We start from the raw sequence: 26,176 nt of genomic DNA on the forward strand, positions 1-26,176 counted from the left end.
CTACTGTAGGGATTCACGCTATCAGGTATTCATTAGGTCGCGTTCACACAGTGAATGGGCTTTGGTCCAAACAGGTGCAGTTTTATTGCTTTGATAAAACTCCAAGGGATTCAAAACCCAAAACATCACAGCAAATAAACAGTTAATTCAGCAGCACATATACGTCAGCCCAACAGAGTACAGTACTTTCTCCCCCAGCAAACTTCATACACAGAGGTACGGTCCTACCAGTCTTTGAATCACCTTCAGCCAGAGCTCCTGCAGCTTTCAGCACCAAATAGAAGTGTTGCACTCGGGGCACAATTCACACTGAACAGGCTGCAGCTTCCACACATTACTCTGCAGCTCCAACACCCAGACTGCTCAGCTTTCCCAGCTGACCCGTGCAGCCTCCATTCAAAGAGACCCTGGCACATCTCTCTCAATTACAGCTCACATTTTAGCTGGTCACTCACCAGCAGCACACTCCACTCTGCTCCATCCAGGAGACTGACAACTCTAGTGACCACAGGCCCTGGTTCTTAGTCAAAGCTAGCCATGCGAAGCTAATTAAGACCTGCAGAGCTAGGATTTAACCCTGTCCTACCTGACTTTGCTACATTACTTACTACAGGGTATATACAGTTTATTTTTCTTTGGTTTCATCTAGGAAATGACGACAGTGTGAATGTGCTCTTATACACTGCACGTATAACAACTTATGCTCCGGCTCATTTCTTTGGTTTTGCTGTAGACACTTACACAGTTTAGGGTTTAGATACAGCAATGAGTATCACATGTATGAGGATTAGATTCTGCGGCTGTATCTCATCCTAGCATACGTCAGTCTCACAAACATGATGGATTTGTGTTTCAGATCTCGACAGCCTTTTGTGGGTCCAGAGTTTAATCAGAAATCCGATCTCCGGACCGCGGTTCCGGTTCTGAAATCTTTCTTTTTCCCTTCTCTTCCCCTCAGTTTCACCCCAGATAAGATCGTACGCTTCTTTCCAGTGTAAACGATATAAAAGATAAACTTTCAGCCAGAAGATGAAACCAGCGTGCGGCCCCTTATCTCCCATCTCCAGGAGCGTTACCTTAGACCCGCCGCGCGATCATCTCCCAATATCCTCATCTAATGGGGCGAGAGCGCCCGCACAGATTGCTTCCCTGCACAGAAGCCTCTACGGAGAGGTCCGGGAGGTGCAAGGTGACAACGCGGAGGGGCTTAGGTGCGGCACGGGGATGTGAGGGTGCGCTATCATCATCCGAACCGTTACCTTCTGAGAAGCTCTGAGTAAGGTAAGTGACACCTGCAAGACCGCAGACAATTAAGGGGGTCGCTCAGGAATCTGAACGCTTATAATGCTCAATGCCTTCAAGGATGCGTAGAAAGTGCAGGGCTACCCGCAGGGCTTCTGTGATGGCAGTCATGTAGGTGTAGGCGTTAGTCTTATATTCCAGCCTGAGAGTCTTCTATACAAAAGGATACAACATGGTGCAAAAAAATATCCCCCCTTCCACAGGGCTGCGTGTGACCGCAGCGAGCGATGCCCCAAGTATTATCACTTATCACCCCCCAGATACAGGAGTGACCGCGATGTAACAGATACATAGTAATATAGGGATATATTATACACAGGTATCAGAGTGTGACCGCAGCAATATCAATGTAACCTGCAGGTACTATAGCGGGGGTCTCTAGACTGGTATAATCTGGCGCCGTGTCCCACCCCCAGTTTTCGTCTGTCGGGTGAAGCTCTTTGTGCCGATCCCAAGGATGAAATATATTATTTACATACTTCTGTCATTACGGATTTGCCTTCAGCTACTTCAGGAGTCAAAATTCAGACAATTTACCCCATAGAAGCCGCAGCAGTGACAGATCAACCAGGAAACTCTGAAGATAAAGAGTCAACATCGCGTCAATCTCTACATAAGGATCTAACTGTAATCCGATCAGTGAGCTCTACATGTGGATCTAACTGTAATCCGATCAGTGAGCTCTACATGTGGATCTAACTGTAATCCGATCAGTGAGCTCTACATGTGGATCTAACTGTAATCCGATCAGTGATCATTCTCTATATACGGATCTAACTGTAACCCGATCAGTGAGCTCTACATATGGATCTAACTGTAATCCGATCAGTGAGCTCTACATATGGATCTAACTGTAATCCGATCAGTGAGCTCTACATATGGATCTAACCGTAATCCGATCAGTGAGCTCTACATATGGATCTAACTGTAATCCGATCAGTGAGCTCTACATATGGATCTAACCGTAATCCGATCAGTGAGCTCTACATATGGATCTAACTGTAATCCGATCAGTGATCCCTACATATGGATCTAACTGTAATGCGATCAGTGAGCTCTACATATGGATCTAACTGTAATCCGATCAGTGATCTCCATATGGATCTAACTGTTAAGCGATCAGTGAGCTCTACATATGGATCTAACTGTAATCCGATCAGTGATCATTCTCTACATACGGATCTAACTGTAATCCACCAACACAGCACTGATCAATGATCTCTACATACAGTCCTGCTCATGGCTATTGGCACCATGAAGTGTAAGGACATAATGTATAATATCTCCTGAAAGAAATGAATCCAGTGAGGCAGTTTTTTGTATAGAGACTCGTGTAAAATACAAAAGAGCAAATGATAATAATTTATAACAAAAAACAATGGAGGGAAAATATAAAGCTCAAAAAAATAAAGGGACCCCTGAAATCCCCCCTCCTAGATCTGGATGAATGAAATCTTCTCATTGAATACTTTGTTCTGTAGAAGCTGAATGTGCTGACAACAAAATCACACAAAAATCATCAATGGAAATCACATTTATTAACCAATGGAGGCCTGGATGTGGAGTCACCCCCAAAATTAAAGTGGAAAAACACACTCAAAAGACCTTGGTATCCCAGTTTCAACAGTGCGCAATGTTATTAAGAAGTTTACCAAGTATGGAACTGTGAAGAACCTCTCTGGAAGTGGGGGAAAGAGGAAAATTGACAAGAGATGTCTTTGAAGGTTGGTGCAAATGGTGGCAAAAACACCACATCAAATATTCAAAGACCTGAAGGCCAACCTGGAACAGTCTGGGGTCATGGTTTCAACAAGTACCATATGTTGCACCCTAAACAAAGCAGTGTTTTATGGGTGAAGGCCAAGGAAGAAGCCATTGCTGAAGAAAAGACATAAAAAGGAAAAACTGATTGGCAGGTATTCCACAGCAATGACACCGGGGTGATCACACAATATCTTGCCGTTGCTGTCACTCTGTTAGGATTTCGTCAGTGATACGCGAGCACGCGGTCCCCACTACTCACTACGTAGCTATCGGCAAGTGACCAGTGAGCGTATGGCGTCACACCTCCGGATTCCAACACATGGAATACATGTTTATGCCCTCCGTACGGTCACTGTCAGCTTCACAATAGCCCAATTATTATTATTCTCTGCCACCACCGGCCAGATTTGAAATATAACACAGGCCTGGTCGGACGCCTGCTTTTTGGTAGCGTATACGGCTTCGGGGGAGGGAATGATTACAGGACAAAAGAAACAGAACTATTAAATTTTATATTTAATCCAAAAGGGAGGCAGGGTTTAGGAAAAATGTATACAAGGATTTTACAAAGGAGACGTTACAATATATAAGCAGTTACACAAAATAATAAGAATTAAAGAAGAAACTTACTCTATATAGTTTGCAGGGACGAATCAGTATAGCTGGAGGAGGGGCTCCCTGATTTGAGTGTGCGATCCGTTACTTATAGCATCTATACCCCCTGGCAAAGAATATGGATCAATCTTCAGTTGGCTCTTTTATGCCTAAGGGAAGATCTGCCCACACACCCCCTGTGCTGACATCACGGGGCTGGTCTCCAGCCTGCACATTTTATTTAAGATTTTTGGGATAACTTATCGCTGGTTGATCCCAGAAGCCCAAAAACGATACCATATTTTCTATTATGATTTTACCTTCATTTAGAGACCACACATGGCGTAGTTGTGATCTGCTATTTTGTTACTTTCGCACCACAGCCCCCGGAGGGGCTTACGGCTACAAAAAAAATAAGCATCTTGTTCCTTAGCTGACCCTACCACTAAAAATATGGATCCCATCATTATCGGACGTATGGAACTTTAGTTATTCCATATTTTATATCAGAACAGAAAATCCTGGGGTTTGTGTTAAACCCCTTTTGGAGCCTAAATTAGACATTTCCTCTTTCCTTCCATCTCTGCCCCTATGCTGGAAGATGTCAATCTATCTCAGGTCTGTGCTAAGAGGAGATGCATTCGTATGCTAAGTAGGCTAGGCTACTGAGCTTCTCCTACTGTTATTTGCATACAGACAGCTGTGTGGAGTGTCAGCTCCCCTCTTGGGACAAATGGTGGATAAGGGAGGGGTGAGAGGGACTTCAGGGGGAGAAAGAAATGTTAATCTTTTCTTAATACTTCCATGACACTGATCTTTGCCAAAGAGTATCTTGACAAACCACAATCCTTCTGGGAAAATGTTCTGTGGATAGATGAAACAAAAATAGAGTTTTTTGGCAATGCAAAGCAACAGTTTATTTACAGACTGCACAATGAAGCTTATAAGGAAAAGAACACCTTACCAACAGTTAAGCAGGGTGTCAAGGGTGTGGCAGAAGTGACCGTTGCCCTGCAGTGGGTTGCAGGAGATCTCTACGTTTGGCATTACAGACATATTCTTAGAGGCTGTCTCTAGGACCCAGCGTCTACCTTCCTCTGGCTGATTAACACCCTGGGTGTATAATTACCTGCTGTGTTCCAGAGGGAGGTGCTGGCGATATTCATTACTCAAGAGCAGTACTTCTGTCTGGTGTCATCTAAAGCGACGCAATTTCCCCGTTTGTCCTCCCTTGTTGTCTTTAGTGTTCAGTGGAGATCGACTAGTGCTCAACTCCTCCCTTCCCTAGCCTTAGCCATACGCCAGGGAAAGACAGGGTGAGGCATGAGTGCGGCGATTGGTGAAGAGCCAATATAGGGTAATTAGGGGAGACAGGGAGACACTAGACCAGACTAGGAGGTCTCCACTTCCCCCTCTCCCTAGAGTCTGGGCTCCCTTTCCCTCTTTTCTTTGGTGTTGCACACACTCTTTCCCACATCTTTCATGACACATGGTGGAGGACCCATAATGCTGTGGGGTTGCTTTTCTGCGTCTGGTACTGGAGGCCTTGATGGTATCACAGGAATCATGAAATCTGAAAATTATCAAGAGATTTTAGAGCGAAAAGTCCCATCCAGTGTAAGAAAACTTGGTTTGAGTCGAAGATCATGGGTCCTCCAGCAAGACAATGACCCAAAGCAGACCTCCAAAAGTACACAGGACTGGTTGAAAGAAAAACTGGACTGTTTTAAAATGTCCAGCAATGAGTCCTGACCTCAATCCCATTGAAAATCTTTGGGATGAGCTGAAATCTGCCATTGGGAAAAAAGAACCTGCAAACATTCAAGAACCTGAACAAACCGCAAAGGATGATGGGAGAAAACTGCAGCTGAGAAGAGCAAGAAGCTTATAGATGGCGACAAGAAACGTGTGGAGGCTGCCAGCAATGACAAAGGGGGGGCAACCAAGTATTAATTAGGGGGGCAACCAAGTATTAATTAGGGGGGCAACCAAGTATTAATTAAGGGGGCAACCAAGTATTAATTAGGGGGGCAACCAAGTATTAATTAAGGGGGCAACCAAGTATTAATTAAGGGGGCAACCAAGTATTAATTAGGAGGGCAACCAAGTATTAATTAGGGGGGCAATCAAGTATTAATTAAGGGGGACAATCAAGTATTAATTAAGGGGGCAACCAAGTATTAATTAGGGGGGCCACCAAGTATTAATTAGGGGCCACCAAGTATTAATTAGGGGGGCAATCAAGTATTAATTAAGGGGGACAACCAAGTATTAATTAGGGGGGCAACCAAGTATTAATTAGGGGGGCAACCAAGTATTAATTAGGGGGGCAATCAAGTATTAATTAGGGGGGCAACCAAGTATTAATTAGGGGGGCAATCAAGTATTAATTAAGGGGGACAATCAAGTATTAATTAAGGGGGCAACCAAGTATTAATTAGGGGGGCAACCAAGTATTAATTAGGGGGGCAACCAAGTATTAATTAGGGGCCACCAAGTATTAATTAGGGGGACAACCAAGTATTAATTAGGGGCCTTTATTGCTGCACATGCTGCTTATTCTGTTCCTTCTTGGAAATTGCAACATGAAAGTTGAAAAACAATGTTTTATTGTTGTATAACTTTGGGTTACTAATTAAAAAATCCTGAGGATATAACTTTGGTACATTTCCATTTATTTCTGAAGATATTGTACAGTCTATGAAAAAAAAATAAATGGGTGCTAATAATGGTGAGCAGCACTGTAGATCTCATGTAATACTCCATCACAGCACCAGTCCTGAACACTGCAGACATGACTCAGATGTGACCGTAAAGTGGGACTCTGCTTCTCACTGGTCCACTCACGTCTTGCAATAGGGGGACAATGGGCTAATCGCACCCCACAGCCGGTTCACACATCTTGCAGCCAACAGTTGCCGTTTTAATAGGCCAGCGAGACACTAATACTGACAACTCACTAGCATGCACTCACACCCAACTTTCCCAACCACCTGATAGGCACTCAGGCATACACAGAGTAAGTCAACCAGGATGTACTTTCCCTCTTCAGGGTTGTGGGTAAGTTTAGAGCAGCAAGGAAGAAACTTATTAAACTTTAGATTTAATATATGAAAATAAAAAAGGGTACAAAGAGACATACACAAGGCAAAGAAGCACAAAAATAAAAAGGTTAAATACAGAAACGTCTTATGGACGGAATCTGTGAGACCTTGTAGTGGAGGAGATGGCGGTGGAAATTAGGACAGATCTACAATACACGTATCTGCTGGGTCTGACCAGGAGTTTCCTGGATGAGATATTTTAAAGGGTCTCATCCGTACCCCTCCCCCGGCTCAGGTGAGAGGAGGATGGCCAATTGTATTTAGTATTCGTCCATACATATTTGATAACTGGATATTACAAGATCCTGTCTGAATAGTAATAAGTCCATAAATGTTGAGGATGGCAATCTGTATGCACAGAAAGATCGGTGCATGGAAAGGATCCCAATTTAAGTAATATTTCCCCACAGGAATCTCCTAGTGAAATAATAAGACCGCCATATTTCTGCGCACACTTTCACCTTCTTAAATACCACTATACTATATCCATATTTCAGGGCGATACTGTTTTTCTGTGTTTCCTCTTGCAGCCACAAAAGCAATTAGGTTCTCCTGGATTGTTTGCACATCGGAATATTATAGATATGGCTTTTGCCATGTGATGTCCCTGGTTGAGAGGAGGCGTCCAGTCTGCCTCAGGGGCCATTATCTTCACTTCTGCTGTAGCACTTATTTGCTAACAAAGCACAAAGAGTTTTCTCTTGTAGAAACTGAAAGCTACTTGATTATTGTGTCTACACAGAGCAGGCACAAAAAAAAAAAAAAAAATTATTAAAATAATTAATATATATATAATTTTTTACATTTTAAAACTTACAAAAAGGAAACTGGGCCGATGCAAAACTTTGGGCACCCTTGGAGATTCGTGTGCTTAGATAACTCTGACCAAGGTTTCAGACCTTACTTAGCCTGTTAGGGTTATGGCTTGGTCACTATCATCGTTAGGAAAGGCAGGTGACGAAAATTTCCCAGCTTTATAAAAACCTCCCCTAACCTTGTGCCAAAACCGGCAGCCATGGGGTCTTCTAAGCAGCTGCCGAGCTCTAAAAATCGTGGAGGCCACAAAGCAGGAGAAGCTATAAGAAGATGGCAAAGCATTTTCAAGTTGTCCTTTCCTCAGTTCGAAATGTAATTAAGAATGGCAGTTACCAGGAACAGGTGGAGGTCAAGATAAGGTCTGGAAGACCAAGCAAAATTTCAGTGTGAGCTGCTCATAGGATTGTTAGAGAGGCAAATCGGAACCCCCTGCTTGACTGCAAAAGACCTTCAGAAAGATGTAGCAGACTCTGGAGTTGTGGTACATTGTTCTCCTGTTCAGAGACACCTGCACAAATATGGCCTTCATGGAAGAGTCATCAGAAGAAAACCTCTCATGCGTCCTCACCATAAAATGAATCATCAGAAGAATGAAAAAGAACATCTGTACAAAAGCCTGATGGATCCTGGAAACAAGTCCTGTGGACCGATGAGGTAAAATAGAACTATTTGGCCACAATGATCACAGGTATGTGTGGAGAAAAAGGGCACAGAATTTCAGGAAAAAAACATCCTGCCAACCATTAAGCATGGGGGAGAATCAATCATACTGTGAGGTTGTGTTACAGCCAATGGCACGGGGAACATATCACGGGTAGAGGGAAGAATGGATTCAATGAAATTGAAACAAATTCTTAATGCAAACATAACACAATCTGTAAAAAAGCTGAAGAAGAAAAGAGGATTCTACAAATGGATAATGATCCTAAACATGTCACAATCCACAATAGACGACCTAAAAAAATGCAAGCTGAAGGTTTTACAATGGCCCTCACAGTCCCCTGATCTGAAAATCATTGAAAATCTGTGGCCTCAAAATAGCAGAGCGTGCAAGATGCCCCAGGAATCTCACAGAACTGGAGGAATTCTCCAAGGAAGAATGGAGGAAAACCCCTCAAACAAGAAGTGAAAGACTCTTGTCTGGCTACAAAAAGCATTTACAAGCTGTGATACCTGCAAAAGGGGGTGCTACTACTTACTGACCTTGAAGGGGGCACAAACTTCTGCATCGGCTCATTTTCCTTTTTGTAATTTTAGTAACAGTAATTTTGACCAGGGACGGCCAAACTTTTGCTTGTCACAGTACGTACAGTTTACAATCTATAGACATATGATGTACCCTCAGTTCAATGCTCTATACTGACAGCACACATCAGCGCTGCAGCCTCCACCATTTGTCAAGAAGGACGTGAAAGTAACGAGTTTAGAGGAAAGGTCGGGGGTCACAGAATGCAGTGGGCAAACAGGTGGGAAGAAGGAGCCTGGGTGGTCCTGGGATATAATCACTGCCCCCTTCCATACTCAAATATGTAATACATCCAGATCATAGTGACTAACATTCATTATATCCAGGAAAGAACCCCTACAAATCACATCTAGTGCCTTCATTGCTATCACATTCCGACCTCCAATATCCTTATCATTGACAATAACAGTTAGAGAGTCTGAGGCTAGGTCAACTATAAGGGATACCACCGCAATACCACCCATACGGGGCAGTATGATAGTAGTTATATTCTTGTACATAGAAGCAGTATTATAGTAGTAATATTCTTGTATATAGGAGCAGTATTATAGTAGTTATATTCCTGTACATAGGAGCAGTATTATAGTAGTTATATTCTTGTACATAGGAGCAGTATTATAGTAGTTATATTCTTGTACATAGGAGCAGTATTATAGTAGTTATATTCCTGTACATAGGGGGCAGTATTATAGTAGTTATATTCATGTACACAGGGGGCAGTATTATAGTAGTTATATTCTTGTACATAGGGGCAGTATTATAGTACTTATATTCTTGTACATAGGAGCAGAATTATAGTAGTTATATTCTTGTACATAGGTGCAGTATTATAGTAGTTATATTCTTGTACATAGGGGCAGTATTATAGTAGTTATATTCATGTACAGAGGGGGCAGTATTATAGTAGTTATATTCTTGTACATAGGAGCAGTATTATAGTAGTTATATTCTTGTACATAGGAGCAGTATTATAGTAGTTATATTCTTGTACATAGGAGCAGTATTATAGTAGTTATATTCTTGTACATAGGAGCAGTATTATAGTAGTTATATTCTTGTACATAGGGGCAGTATTATAGTAGTTATATTCTTGTACATAGGAGCAGTATTATTGTAGTTATATTCTTGTACATAGGGGCAGTATTATAGTAGTTATATTCTTGTACATAGGGACAGTATTATAGTAGTAATATTCATATACATAGGGGCAGTATTATAGTAGTTATATTCTTGTACATAAGGGGCAGTATTATAGTAGTTATATTCTTGTACATAGGAGCAGTATTATAGTAGTTATATTCATGTACACAGGGGGCAGTATTATAGTAGTTATATTCTTGTACATAGGAGGCAGTATTATAGTAGTTATATTCTTGTACATAGGGGCAGTATTATAGTAGTTATATTCTTGTACATAGGGGGCAGTATTATAGTGGTTATATTCTTGTACATAGGAGCAATATTATAGTAGTTATATTCTTGTACATAGGGGCAGTATTATAGTAGTTATATTCATGTACACAGGGGGCAGTATTATAGTAGTTATATTCTTGTACATAGGTGCAGTATTATAGTAGTTATATTCTTGTACATAGGGGCAGTATTATAGTAGTTATATTCATGTACATAGGGGGCAGTATTATAGTGGTTATATTCTTGTACATAGGAGCAATATTATAGTAGTTATATTCTTGTACATAGGGGCAGTATTATAGTAGTTATATTCATGTACATAGGGGGCAGTATTATAGTAGTTATATTCTTGTACATAGGTGCAGTATTATAGTAGTTATATTCTTGTACATAGGAGCAGTAATATAGTAGTTATATTCTTGTACATAGGAGCAGTATTATAGTAGTTATATTCTTGTACATAGGAGCAGTATTATAGTAGTTATATTCTTGTACATAGGAGCAGTATTATAGTAGTTATATTCTTGTACATAGGGGGCAGTATTATAGTAGTTATATTCTTGCACATAGGAGCAGTATTATAGCAGTTATATTCTTGTACATAGGGGGCAGTATTATAGTAGTTATATTCTTGTACATAGGAGCAGTATTATAGTAGTTATATACTTGTACATAGGGGGCAGTATTATAGTAGTTATATTCTTGTACATAGGAGCAGTATTATAGTAGTTATATTCTTGTACATAGGATCAGTATTATAGTAGTTATATTCTTGTACATAGGGAGCAGTATTATAGTAGTTATATTCTTTTACATAGGAGCAGTATTATAGTAGTTATATTCTTGTACATAGGGGGCAGTATTATAGTAGTTACATTCTTGTACATAGGGGGCAGTATTATAGTAGTTACATTCTTGTATATAGGGGACAGTATTATAGTAGGTATATTCCTGTACATAGGAGGCAGTATTATAGTAGTTATATTCCTGTATATGGGAGCAGTATTATAGCAGTTATATTCTTGTACAAAGGGGCAGTATTATAGTAGTTATATTCCTGTACATAGGGAGCAGTATTATAGTAGTTATATTCTTGTACATAGGGAGCAGTATTATAGTAGTTATATTCTTGTACATAGGGGCAGTATTATAGTAGTTATATTCCTGTACATAGGGAGCAGTATTATAGTAGTTATATTCTTGTACATGGGGAGCAGTATTATAGTAGTTATATTCTTGTACATAGGGGCAGTATTATAGTAGTTATATTCCTGTACATAGGGGCAGTATTATAGTAGTTATATTCTTGTACATAGGAAGCAGTATTATAGTAGTTATATTCTTGTACATAGGGGGCAGTATAATAGTAGTTATATTCTTGTACATGGGGGGCAGTATTATAGTAGTTATATTCTTGTACATAGGGGGCAGTATAATAGTAATTATATTCTTGTACATAGGAGGCAGTATTATAGTAGTTATATTCTTGTACATAGGGGCAGTATTATAGTAGTTATACTCTTGTACATAGGAGGCAGTATTATAGTAGTTATATTCTTGTACATAGGAGCAGTATTATAGTAGTTATATTCTTGTACATAGGTGCAGTATTATAGTAGTTATATTCTTGTACATAGGGGGCAGTATTATAGTAGTTATATTCTTGTATAAGGTGGCAGTATTATAGTAGTTATATTCTTGTACATAGGAGCAGTATTATAGTAGTTATATTCTTGCACATAGGTGCAGTATTATAGTAGTTATATTCTTGCACATAGGAGCAGTATTATAGTAGTTATATTCTTGTACATAGGAGCAGCATTATAGTAGTTATATTCTTGTACACAGGTGCAGTATTATAGTAGTTATATTCTTGTACATAGGAGGCAGTATTATAGTAGTTATATTCTTGTACATAGGAGCAGTATTATAGTAGTTATATTCTTGTACATAGGAGCAGTATTATAGTAGTTATATTCTTGTACATAGGATCAGTATTATAGTAGTTATATTCTTGTACATAGGGAGCAGTATTATAGTAGTTATATTCTTTTACATAGGAGCAGTATTATAGTAGTTATATTCTTGTTCATAGGGGGCAGTATTATAGTAGTTACATTCTTGTACATAGGGGGCAGTATTATAGTAGTTATATTCTTGTATATAGGAGCAGTATTATAGTAGTTATATTCCTGTACATAGGAGGCAGAATGATAGTAGTTATATTCTTGTACATAGAGGGCAGTATTATAGTTGTTATATTCTTGTACATAGGGGGCAGTATTATAGTAGTTATATTCTTGTACATAGAGGCAGTATTATAGTAGTTATATTCTTGTATATAGGAGCAGTATTATAGCAGTTATATTCTTGTACATAGGGGCAGTATTATAGTAGTTATATTCTTGCACATAGGAGCAGTATTATAGTAGTTATATTCCTGTACATAGGGAGCAGTATTATAGTAGTTATATTCTTGTACATAGGGAGCAGTATTATAGTAGTTATATTCTTGTACAAAGGGGCAGTATTTTAGTAGTTATATTCCTGTACATAGGGATCAGTATTATAGTAGTTATATTCTTGTACATAGGGAGCAGTATTATAGTAGTTATATTCTTGTACATAGGGGCAGTATTATAGTAGGTATATTCTTGTACATAGGGGCAGTATTATAGTTGTTATATTCTTGTACATAGGGAGCAGTATTATAGTAGTTATATTCTTGTACATAGAGGGCAGTATTATATTTGTTATATTCTTGTACATAGGGGGCAGTATTATAGTAGTTATATTCTTGTACATAGAGGCAGCATTATAGTAGTTATATTCTTGTACATAGGAGCAGTATTATAGTAGTTATATTCCTGTACATAGGGGCAGTATTATAGTAGTTATATTCTTGTATATAGGGGGCAGTATTATAGTTGTTATATTCTACTACATAGGGCCAGTATTATAGTAGTTATATTCTTGTGCATAGGGGGCAATATTATAGTTGTTATATTTTGTACATAGGGGGCAGTATTATAGTAGTTATATTCTTGTACATAGGGTGCAGTATTATAGCAGTTATATTCTTGTACATAGGAGCAATATTATAGTAGTTATATTCTTGTACATAGGGGGCAGTATAATAGTAGTTATATTCTTGTACATGGGGGGCAGTATTATAGTAGTTATATTCTTGTACATAGGGGGCAGTATAATAGTAATTATATTCTTGTACATAGGAGGCAGTATTATAGTAGTTATATTCTTGTACATAGGGGCAGTATTATAGTAGTTATACTCTTGTACATAGGAGGCAGTATTATAGTAGTTATATTCTTGTACATAGGAGCAGTATTATAGTAGTTATATTCTTGTACATAGGTGCAGTATTATAGTAGTTATATTCTTGTACATAGGGGGCAGTATTATAGTAGTTATATTCTTGTATAAGGTGGCAGTATTATAGTAGTTATATTCTTGTACATAGGAGCAGTATTATAGTAGTTATATTCTTGCACATAGGAGCAGTATTATAGTAGTTATATTCTTGTACATAGGAGCAGCATTATAGTAGTTATATTCTTGTACACAGGTGCAGTATTATAGTAGTTATATTCTTGTACATAGGAGGCAGTATTATAGTAGTTATATTCTTGTACATAGGAGCAGTATTATAGTAGTTATATTCTTGTACATAGGGGACAGTATTATAGTAGTTATATTCTTGTACATAGGGTGCAGTATTATAGCAGTTATATTCTTGTACATAGGAGCAGTAATATAGTAGTTATATTCTTGTACATAGGAGCAGTATTATATTAGTTATATTCTTGTACATAGGAGCAGTATTATAGTAGTTATATTCTTGTACATAGGAGCAGTATTATAGTAGTTATATTCTTGTACATAGGATCAGTATTATAGTAGTTATATTCTTGTACATAGGGAGCAGTATTATAGTAGTTATATTCTTTTACATAGGAGCAGTATTATAGTAGTTATATTCTTGTTCATAGGGGGCAGTATTATAGTAGTTACATTCTTGTACATAGGGGGCAGTATTATAGTAGTTATATTCTTGTATATAGGAGCAGTATTATAGTAGTTATATTCCTGTACATAGGAGGCAGAATTATAGTAGTTATATTCTTGTACATAGGGGGCAGTACTATAGTAGTTATATTCTTGCACATAGGGGGCAGTATTATAGTAGTTATATTCCTCTACATAGGGGGCAGTATTATAGTAGTTATATTCTTGTACATAGGGAGCAGTATTATAGTAGTTATATTCTTGGACATAGAGGGCAGTATTATAGTTGTTATATTCTTGTACATAGGGGGCAGTATTATAGTAGTTATATTCTTGTACATAGGGGGCAGTATTATAGCAGTTATATTCTTGTACATAGGGGCAGTATTATAGTAGTTATATTCTTGTACATAGGAGCAGTATTATAGTAGTTATATTCCTGTACATAGGGAGCAGTATTATAGTTGTTATATTCTTGTACATAGGGAGCAGTATTATAGTAGTTATATTCTTGTACATAGGGGCAGTATTATAGTAGGTATATTCTTGTACATAGGGGCAGTATTATAGTTGTTATATTCTTGTACATAGGGAGCAGTATTATAGTTGTTATATTCTTGTACATAGGGGGCAGTATTATAGTAGTTATATTCTTGTACATAGAGGCAGTATTATAGTAGTTATATTCTTGTACATAGGAGCAGTATTATAGTAGTTATATTCCTGTACATAGGGGCAGTATTATAGTAGTTATATTCTTGTATATAGGGGGCAGTATTATAGTTGTTATATTCTACTACATAGGGCCAGTATTATAGTAGTTATATTCTTGTACATAGGGGGCAGTATTATAGTAGTTATATTCTTGTATATATTGGGCAGTATTATAGTAGTTACATACTACTACATAGGGGGCAGTATTATAGTAGTTATATTCTTGTACATAGGAGCAGTATTATAGTTGTTATATTCTTGCACATAGGGAGCAGTATTATAGTATATTCTTGTACATAGGGAGCAGTATTATAGTAGTTATATTCTTGTACATAGGGGGCAGTATTATAGTAGTTATATTCTTGTATATAGAGGGCAGTATTATAGTTGATATATTCTTGTACATAGGGGCAGTGTAATAGTAGTTATATTCTTGTACATAGGGAGCAGTATTATAGTAGTTATATTCTTGTACATAGGGGGTAGTATTATAGTAGTTATATTCTTGTACATAGGAGCAGTATTATAGTAGTTATATTGCTGTACATAGGGGCAGTATTATAGTAGTTATATTCTTGGACATAGCGGCAGTATTATAGTAGTTATATCCTTGTACTTAGGGGCAGTATTAAAATAGTTATATTCTTGTACATAGGGGCAGTATTATAGTAGTTATATTCATGTACATAGAAGTATTATAGTAGTTATATTCCTGTACATAGGAGAAGTATTATAGTAGTTATATTCCTGTACATAGTGGGCAGTATTATAGTAGTTATATTCTTGTACATAGGGGGCAGTATTATAGTAGTTATATTCTTGTATATAGGGGGCATTATTATAGTAGTTATATTCTTGTACATAGGAGCAGTATTATAGTAGTTATATTCCTGTACATAGTGGGCAGTATTATAGCAGTGATATTCTTGTATATAGGAGCAGTAATATAGTAGTTATATTCCTTTACATAGGGGGCAGTATTATAGTAGTTATATTCTTGTACATAGGAGCAGTATTATAGTTGTTATGTTCTTGTACATAGGGAGCAGTATTATAGTAGTTATATTCTTGTACATAGGGAGCAGTATTATAGTAGTTGTATTCTTGTACATAGGGGCAGTATTATAGTAGTTATATTCTTGTACATAGGGGCAGTATTATAGTAGCTATATTCTTGTTTATAGGGGGCAGTATTATAGTAGTTATATTCTTGTACATAGGGGGCAGTATTATAGTAGTTATATTCTTGTATATAGGCGGCAGTATTATGTAGTTATATTCTTGTATATAGGGGGCAGTATTATGTAGTTATATTCTTGTACATAGGAGCAGTATTATAGTAGTTATATTCTTGTACATAGGGGCAGTATTATAGTAGTTATATTCTTGTACATAGGGGGCAGTATTATAGTTGTTATATTCTACTACATAGGGCCAGTATTATAGTAGTTATATTCCTGTACATAGGGGGCAGTATTATAGTAGTTATATTCCTGTACATAGGGGGCAGTATTATAGAAGTTATATTCTTGTACATAGGGAGCAGTATTATAGAAGTTATATTCTTGTACATAGGAGCAGTATTATAGTAGTTATATTCCTGTACATAGGGGGCAGTATTATAGAAGTTATATTCTTGTACATAGGAGCAGTATTATAGTAGTTATATTCCTGTACATAGGGGGCAGTATTATAGAAGTTATATTCTTGTACATAGGAGCAGTATTATAGTAGTTATATTCTTGTACATAGGGGCAGTATTATAGTAGTTATATTCTTGTACATAGGAGCAGTATTATAGTAGTTATATTCTTGTACATAGGAGCAGTATTATAGTAGTTATATTCTTGTACATAGGGGGCAGTATTATAGTAGTTATGTTCTTGTACATAGGGGCAGTATTATAGTAGTTATATTCCTGTACATAGGGGCAGTATTATAGTAGTTATATTCTTGTACATAGGGGCAGTATTATAGTAGTTATATTCTTGTCTGTAGGGAGCAGTATTATAGTAGCTATATTCTTGTACATAGGAGCAGTATTATAGTAGTTACATTCTAGTACATAGGGGCAGTATCATAGTAGTTATATTCTTGTACATAGGGGGCAGTATTATAGTAGTTATATTCTTGTACATAGGGGGCAGTATTATAGTAGTTATATTCTTGTACATAGAGGGCAGTATTATGGTAGTTATATTCTTGTACATAGGGGCAGTATTATGGTAGTTATATTCTTATACATAGGGGGCAGTATTATAGCAGAAGTAGCAGGTTTTACATGGGATTATAACCTATATTTTATTTGCTTATATAGCACCATCATATTCTGCAGCGGTTTGCAGACATCATCATTGCTGGCACGAATATATATATACACACACACAATTCTCTAATCTTGCTGCTTTTCAGTATGTTTTCTTGTGTCAGCTGGGACTGCAGACTATACCGATCTTCCTGCTGTTTTATGGGACTGCAGGGCATATAAACTGCACTGCTCTTACATGGGGCCACAGTCCAGATCATCTGTACTGTTCTTACATGGGACTGCAGCCAATATGTGTACTGTTTTTGCATGGGACTGCATACATTATCTTTAATGTTATTGCATGTGACTGCAGCCCGTATAATCTGTAGTTATTACTTATGTTCTTACATGGGACTGCAGCCAGCAGACTCTGTACTGTTCTTGCATAGGACTGCATCCAGTGTAATTTGTAGCCATCACCTGTTTTGTTACATGTTACTGTTGCCAGCATCATCTGTACAGTTCTTACATGGGGCTGCAGCCAGCATCACCTGTACAGTTCTTACATGGGACTGCAGCCAGCATCACCTGTGTTGTTACATGTTACTGTAGCCAGCATCATCTGTACAGTTCTTACATAGGACTGCAGCCAGCATCATCTGTACAGTTCTTACATGGGGCTGCAGCCAGCATCATCTGTACAGTTCTTACATGGGACTGCAGCCAGCATCACCTATGTTGTTACATGTTACTGTAGCCAGCATCATCTGTACAGTTCTTACATAGGACTGCAGCCTGCATCATCTGTACAGTTCTTACATAGGACTGCAGCCAGCATTGTCTGTACAGTTCTTACATAGGACTGCAGACAGCATCGTCTGTCCAGTTCTTACATAGGACTGTAGCCAGCATCATCTGTACAGTTCTTACATGGGACTGCAGCCAGCATCACCTGTGTTGTTACATGTTACTGTAGCCAGCATCATCTGTACAGTTCTTACATAGGACTGCAGCCAGCATCATCTGTACAGTTCTTACATAGGACTGCAGCCAGCATCGTCTGTACAGTTCTTACATAGGAATGCAGCCAGCATCGTCTGTCCAGTTCTTACATAGGACTGTAGCCAGCATCATCTGTACAGTTCTTACATGGAACTGCAGCCTGCATCATCTGTACTGTTCTTGCATGGGACTGCAGCAAGAATCATCTGTACTGTTCTTGCATGGGACTGTAGCCAGTGTAATTTGTAGCTATCACCTGTGTTGTTACATGTTACTGTAGTAAGCATCATCTGTACTGTTCTTACATGGGACTACAGCCAGCATCATCTGTACTGTTCTTATATGGGAGTGCAGCAGGCACCATCTGTACAGTTCTTACATGGGACTGCAGACAGCATCATCTGTACTGTTCTTACATGGGACTGCAGACAGCATCATCTGTACTGTTCTTACATGGGACTGAGGGCACAGGGTTTGGGCACGGGCTGGCAGTGCCCGGCAGGCAGGGGGTTACATGTGTCGGGCTGAAGCCGTCGCCCCCTCCCTACGCCCGGCCATGTGCTCTGCCAGGGGGCGGGTCCGGGGGCTGATCCTCGGTCCGGGCTCACAACTCCGGGAGCAGAGACCGTCAGGAGCCCCGGAGGGGGCGGCTCCTCAGCGCACAGCACCCGGACAAAGTTTGCAGAACTCCGCGGCGATGGCCGGGGCGCAGTAGCGGTTGGCGGGCACATGACGGAAGCCCCGAGGTCCCGCAAGCAGCGGCTGATGGCAGCGGTGGAGCCGGCGGCTGCGGCGGCTGAAGGACTCTTGCTCTGCTTCATCTGCGGGGGAGGGGTGCCCCGGGGGCGGGAGGTCCGGCTGCCGGTGCGGTGCCCGGCCCGGGAGGGTTGCGCCTTCTTCCCCTTCTTGCAGCAGCAGGAGCCTGCGCCCGGGGCGGAGCCGCTGAGCCCGGAGGGCAGCGCACGGGTCTGCGCCGTGTGTCAGCGCTTCCTCGGGGCGCAGTGGGACGCGTTTGAGCGCAGCCGGACCCCGCTGGAGAAGCGCATGTACTGGCTGAAGAGGCCCTACCAGTGCGGGGGCGACGGGGCCCGGGGCACCCCCAGAGACTGGAACCCCGACTCCGACTCCGAGCTGTCCGACACCCCGCTGAGTGACCCGGAGGAAAGCGCCCCCTGCCGGCCGTCCCCGACTGCAAGGACGGAGGAGGACGGGCAGGCGCTGCGCTGCTACATCTGCGGGGCCCCGGGCGCCGGGAGCACGCTGCACGTCCAGAAGCAGGAACGCTCGCCCCAGGAGCCCTTCTTCCCCTTCCTGTGGCTGCACAGCCCCCCGCCCGGAGCTCACCCCATCACCCCCGGGGGCAGTGCCCGCTCCTGTGGCCGCTGCTTCTCCTCCCTCATGCAGCAGTGGCACAGCTTCGATCTGGCCAATGTGCCCGTCTTACAGCGCCTCTACGTGGTGCCCCTCCATGAGGCGGAGAAGGGCACCCCCTCTAGACTCAATGACCCCAATGGGGTGTGCCACCTGTGCGGAGAGGACTGTGCCAACCAAGGCAAACTGGTGCGCTCTAGGATCAGCAATGGCAGTGCCAAGTCTACCATGCACTTTCCCTTCATTGCCCAGCTGCCGTGCCCACCCGGATCCAGAGGGGTGACCCACCAGGGTGAAGTGCAGAGCTGCCGGAAGTGCCACGGGGTTCTGGAGGACATCTGGGCCATCTATCGGGCGTCTCAGGAGGACGAGCTTATCACTTCGGTCCAGAGCTTCCTGAGTAGATACCACCAGGTGTTTGGCTTGACCGATGCCGCCCCCAGCAGCCGGAGGGCAGGAGCCCCCGGTGCCCGCTCTACGCCCACCTCTATCTGCTACGTGTGCGGGGCAGAGCTAGGGCCGGGATGCGAGTACCAGCTGAGCATTAACCCCCCCAACAGGTACGCCGACAAGGAGCCCTTCTTCCCGTTTCTCACCGTTTACCCCCCTGCTCCGCGTGCCCGACCCGCCGACTCCACCGGACTGGTGTCTACCTGCGGCCTCTGCTACCACGACCTCCTGAACCAGTGGTTCCAGCACGAAATGAAGAGCCAGCACCCCAGCAGCCCGTGGTCACGGCAGTACCAGGTGGAGGCCTTCGTCTGCTTCTTCTGCAGACAGGAGAAGCGGCGCCTGCTGGGGCTGAGGAGCGTACAGTTAGCCCGGCTGCCCGTCTTCCTGCTGGCACGACGAGCCCCCCACAGCATATTCGTGGATGATGGGAAACAGCTACTTGTTGGAGCTTGTACAGAATGTAAACCGCTGGCACTGGCGGGCACGAACGTGGCGTCACACAGCGGATCAGCGGCTGCCAACCAGACCGTAAGTAGTCCTGACCGCATGGCACTACGATGCCAGGCCTCCGGTGACTGGCCACATACGCCACTCTAACTTTACAGCTGCCTCTAGACATTTCTCACTTTATATTCAAATTCTTCCCTTTTTTCAAGATCTCCGCTTGCTGTCAGTGAATGGGAACCCTAGTTTACATCCAGGTGGCCAAAGATCTGTCCTCCTACTTCGCACAGCTGAGGTGCCGCTCACATGTGTCGGACTAGGCGATACGACGCACTCACTACAGAATCAGGACGCTCGGATGTTGGTCGCAGATTTGATTCCTCGTGGATCCGGACAGGCACGTGGCCAAAGAAGACGGGATAATCTGCGTGTGGCGTCTTCGCTGGGCGAAATCCATGGGACTTGGATAAAAGCCTCGTCGTGTAGACAAGAAGGTTTCTATTCACTGGCAGCTAGCGGAGATCTTGAAAATAAGGCATTGAGATTGTACAGGGACGAAGCGTCACAAGACGCCATGGTTATACACCTTGTCGTGGGCACGCGGGATGATTGACAGGTCCTTGTCACGTAACGTAGGAAACCCTGTGTGTGGATTGCAGCGACGTGAGCGGGGGAAGCCGGTGTAACCACATCCCTGCGGCAGGGCGGCGGGGAGCACGGACCAGCCTGTCTGGTGCCAACCTGTCCTGAACCCGTGCACTGCCTTAATTATTTATCGAGCAGCGGACGGGAGGGACGACGCCCGGGGAACCGTGACAAGTGGTGCGAGCTGCTGTACACGAGTCAGGTCTCAGCACTGACAGCAAGCAGAGATACTGAGAATGGGAAGAAAGCGATATTTGTATGTTAGGAAGTTGCACAATTTTTATTCCTAGATACAAACCAGTCTGCACTCCTGGGGGAAGCAAGAGGCGCGGTAGCCGGACGGGGTGGGCCACAGTTGTCATGGCAACAGTATGACGCCGGAGGCTTTACGCTCACGTTATATCGGCTCATTCTGTCGCCATCATCAATATACGTATATGTCAGACATATTTGTAACACCAATCGCCGCGTTCCTAGTGCCCCAGCCGCCATTTTTATTTATTTTCAGTAAGAGATAGTGACCGTTGGTCGGCTCATTCTACATTTACATCCACTTCCTCCATTATCAGGACGCGCTGCAGTGTTTATTCATCTGCTCCATGATGGAGCCTCAGTTATCCTTCATCTGAGAGGAAAACCCTGCCGGTTACCCATAGCAACCAATCAGAGCGCAGCTTTTATCTTACTGGAGGAGCTGAAGAAAAGAAAGCTGCGCTCTGATTGGTTGCTAGGGGTAACCCAGATGGTTACCGCTCAGATGCGCCATTATTGAGGCCTAGATTTAATGAAAACCCAAATTACTGAGATAAATAGACGTCGGGTTCTAGATTACAGTATGGAGGAGCGGTGGAGAGGTCTTATTTTTGTAAGCCCGCTAATATACAGGACCAATGAACCCAGATGTCACAGGGCGCACACAGCGGCAATGAAGGTTTGGGGGAGGGGTGGTTCTATTGTGGGTCATGATTCTGACCTTTAATTATGGTCATGTTGCAGTTTTTTGTCACCATTTATTTTTTTCCCTCCTTTGAGGTAAATCTGCAGCAAATTCTACAAATATTGCATCAAAAATCAAAGTTTATGATGACAGCATATCATAGGGACCGCCCCGACCGCCCCGTCCTCTGCCTGCGAGATGTAACCCGCCCGTCCGTCACACGGACAGATGTGCGCAGGGTTCACAGCTGCTCCGCCGACAATGCGGGATTTCCCCGACGTTATAAAACACCCGGCGCTGCGCCATTCTTATTATAGCACATGAGGAAAAAACCTAAAACCTCCCTCCGGACCGCGCAGCTGCTGGAACATCCAGACTGCCCAAATCCCACAATCTGCCACCGTGAAGACAGCAAAAAACCACAGTGGGGTCATTATTCATCCCTTTTCCTGACTATTAACCCCTGACACGCTGGGCTTTATCCTTAACCCACCCCTGACGTATTGAACCAGGAGCTACAGTCATAAAGGCGGCAGCCGCCATTAACAGAACTGACTGGCGCTAGCTCCGATCACTTCATTTAGGTGCCGCAGTCAGAGGGCACGTAAAGTGGGCGATCAGAGTGGTACGCCTATTCGGTACACCCAATCGCCACCATGATGCTGATGGGTTGAAGGTCCCACCCTCTTTGCACACTTACAAAGCCCGGCCGTAGGCTGCATAACTGCAATAATACAAGAAAAAATATTGTTCCTTTTCCTATTACAAAAATAAAGAAATTGACAAAAAAAGTTTTTTGCATTCTCAAGTTTGACCAAAGTATAAAATCAAATGAGGGGAAAAAAAACAAAAAACTTTACAAGAATTTTTTTTTTTTTAAGCAACTTTACAAAAAAACTGCAATGCAAAGCAATCAAAATGTTTTATGCATCCCAAAATGACAGCTCTTATGCAACTCAATCAACGGATAACTACAAAGCGTTAGGAAAGTTTTTTTTTTTTTTTTTTTTTTTTTTTATATATAATATTTAGTAGTAAAAAAAAAAAAAAAAAAAGGATCAAAACTTTAACACTTGTAGTTTTGCATTGAATGAGTTGCGTAAGAGCTTGTTTATTGTGTGGTGAGCTGTAATTATATATATATATATATATATATATATATATATATATATATATATATATATATATATATATATAATTAGTTAATGCAGTTAAGCTATTTTGTAATAGACATTGGGCCTCGTTTAATCACCACAAATAAATAATCTTCCATTTCCTAAACAATGCTGTAAAAAAAATGAAAGCTGCGCCCCGATCAGCTTTTAGACAGTCTTGATAAATTGAAATAAAAATGGGCTTCTATGATTTTTCAAACTCACTGCTTGCTGTCAATTAAGAAGAGCATTTCCATGTAACTCACACAGGCGATTCGCAGCGTTTTAGCGGCCCCTCGCGGACGTGACATACTTGTCGCTGCGTCTGAGAAAACCTATTATAAGATAATGAGTGTGAAGCATTTGACGTCATTAAACACAATATACAAGACATTACACTCGCTTTCTGCATCGGTCACGATATGGCCGCGTCGTGCCCCCTCCTCAGCCCCGCACCAATTGCAGCATTTGAGCCCACCCTGAATTAAATAAATGAGGACTGAACTTGTTAACCACCTGAGCCTGTAATTAGGGACGTATCACTCAGGGCCATTGTATGCTGATGTTGTTCTCACTTTGTTTTTGCTGTAAAAGCCAATGACACTATATTAAAAATTACAGCAAAAAAAAGAACAACCCAAATACATCACCATCGAAACAGTGCCCCCAGTGGCCAGGGTGTATAATGACAAACATTTGCAGTGGTAAATCATATATATGTCAGTTTGTGCGCTGTTATTTCCCGTATAACGTCCTCAGCATGAGGCAGGGATGTTATTTACCTGCTACACGTCGGCTGCAGAATTAATGGGAGAAGTACGGCTGGTGTGCGCCATTATCCTCTAAATGCCAAACGTAGCAGAGGGCAGAACGCGCTGTCCTCCCATCTGCAGCCGGCCAGATTCTGCTCTCTGTCCAAGCTGGGAAGGAATCCAACCCAGCTGTCACTTTGACCTCATCCTTAGAATAGAGATACACATGTGCCAGGAGGACGCCGCCTGGCCTAATGATGGCTGACACCAGAGAATAATGCAGATACCGTAATGATAAATCGTGTCCACTTACTTAGAAGTCAGAACTGGATGCCAAATATCACTCTCTGTTATCAGCCTGTTGACTTGGTGCTATGACCTTCATTATTAATTAGTGGACAGGAAGTCTGGTGTGCGCAGGAAAATATCCCCCCATCCAAACTCCTAGTTGAATGAGGATGAGCTGCAGTGCAGGTACCTCAATGTGATTGCCTCTAGGTGATATTATCAGGTGGCTGTATGCTCTGCTGGAGATTCGCAGGTATCAGCCACATATACCGTCACCCTGTCTTACTGATTGTTTCCTTCTGGTTACTGTACCTGATTTACATCCATAGATATTTGGTTACATTGTATCATCAGGAGCCCCCTTTAATAGTCCCATGGAAACTCCACAGGGTGGAAAACCCTGGTGGACATGATATGTGCTTAGTGGATAAGGTCATAAACTGCAAAAAAAAAGCTGTCCCTGTGAGTCGCCCCGATCCTGTGACTTCTGACCATATTGTCGCTCATTCCAGGACTGAAACATTGTAGCAAAAAGTTCTGATTAGTTTCACCTTCCCACATGGGAAAAGTTTGTGAAATGTGGGAACCATGTCTGATTATTTATGGCATTACCAAGCAATGTGAACTGTTGGGGGCTCTGTTTACCATCACTGATACATTGTACCAAACCATCAGAACAAGAGAGGGGGCGTTCGCTGCTGGAGCATTTACAGGGGACTGTTTAGGTTGGATGCCATGTAACAAGCTCCTCTGTGAGAAGTGCTCGGCCGAGGTTTATTGAAAAAACGAGTTTTATAGTGGAAATTATTTTGGGAAACACATCTTATTTTGGAGGAGTTTTTCGTCCCCGGAGCAGGTGTGGAAGAGGTTTTTCTTTCTGGGAGTGTTTTTTTGCAGACTTTTTGATTGGACAGTGCTTAGTTTGGAGCAGATTTCATCAGGACCCCCTTCAGAGAGCTGACGTGCATTTTCCTTTTTCCCACCAGCCATTTTTCAAAACTTGAAGTGGAAAAAACACTAAAGACCAAACATGAGCAGCAAAGTGATTTTACAATAGAAATGAATAGGAAGGAGCTTTCAAGCATTTAAGAGTTATTTAAAGTTTTTTTTTTCAGGCATCTTGTTTGGAGTGGACCTGCTCCAAAAAAAAGCTCCTCGAAAGTCTCCGAGGGCGCATCGTCTTTTGCTGGTTTCACTAATCCGACTATGTCAGTCCGAGTACAGACTACGATGTTCAGAGTGCCTGGGGGTCTTCTTAGCCAAACTCGTCACCCCCCTAAGCTTCTGGCGGGGGCTATATGTCGACTTTGGCCACAACACAGTTCATGCTTACAAGGATTACTAGCTGTGTAATACAGGAGAATGAGGTCACATTGCAACCCGCAGGGTACCAGGGCAAGATGCAGAAAGTCAGACCCAGTGGGATTATCTGTGCCTTGCTTGCAGCGGTCCCCAGGGGGCCACAATGTGACACCATTCACTTACACAGCGCTGGCTCCTGGTAGAGACACCTAATGATCTCTGGTCACACAACCTGTTTCACAGCCACATTTGCTGTGTAATGCTTAGCTGGATCAGATCTTCGTTGTCCTTACTCGATGTGGGAAACCTCACGGCGTGGCTGGCATCGCTCCGCCCGCTCTCCGTGGTAATTTATCGTATCACATTTATCGCTTTTTGCAGTCACAGCAGATAGTGATGTGTTATAATGTTTTTGAGGCTTTAGAATTACAAGATCACTGGTGCATGAATCCGTTTTTAATTGAGGTATTTTCTGCATCCCCATTGCAGTAATATCGCAGCACATAATATCGCCGTAGACCCCCGCGGGACGTAATATCGCCGTAGACCCCCGCAGGACGTAATATCGCCGTAGACCCCCGCGTGGCGTAACATCGCCGTA

The 26,176-nt window shown here is 41.9% G+C and overlaps 1 protein-coding gene across 3 annotated transcripts in view; it reads left to right on the forward strand.

The window, feature by feature from the left end:
* Positions 1-18,828: 18,828 nt before the first annotated feature.
* Positions 18,829-26,176, forward strand: part of GSE1 (Gse1 coiled-coil protein) — a 417,601-nt gene continuing 410,253 nt past the window's right edge. For all 3 annotated transcript variants that reach the window (XM_073659736.1, XM_073659737.1, XM_073659738.1), the window contains exon 1: positions 18,829-20,581. In XM_073659736.1, the coding sequence (XP_073515837.1) occupies positions 18,959-20,581 (1,623 nt within the window). In that variant the 5' untranslated portion in view covers positions 18,829-18,958. The remainder of the gene's footprint in view (positions 20,582-26,176) is intronic.

Source organism: Phyllobates terribilis, unplaced genomic scaffold, assembly GCF_046119375.1.
Source record: "Phyllobates terribilis strain yellow unplaced genomic scaffold, ASM4611937v1 Scaffold_14__1_contigs__length_39327217, whole genome shotgun sequence".
Classification (NCBI taxonomy): domain Eukaryota; kingdom Metazoa; phylum Chordata; class Amphibia; order Anura; family Dendrobatidae; genus Phyllobates; species Phyllobates terribilis.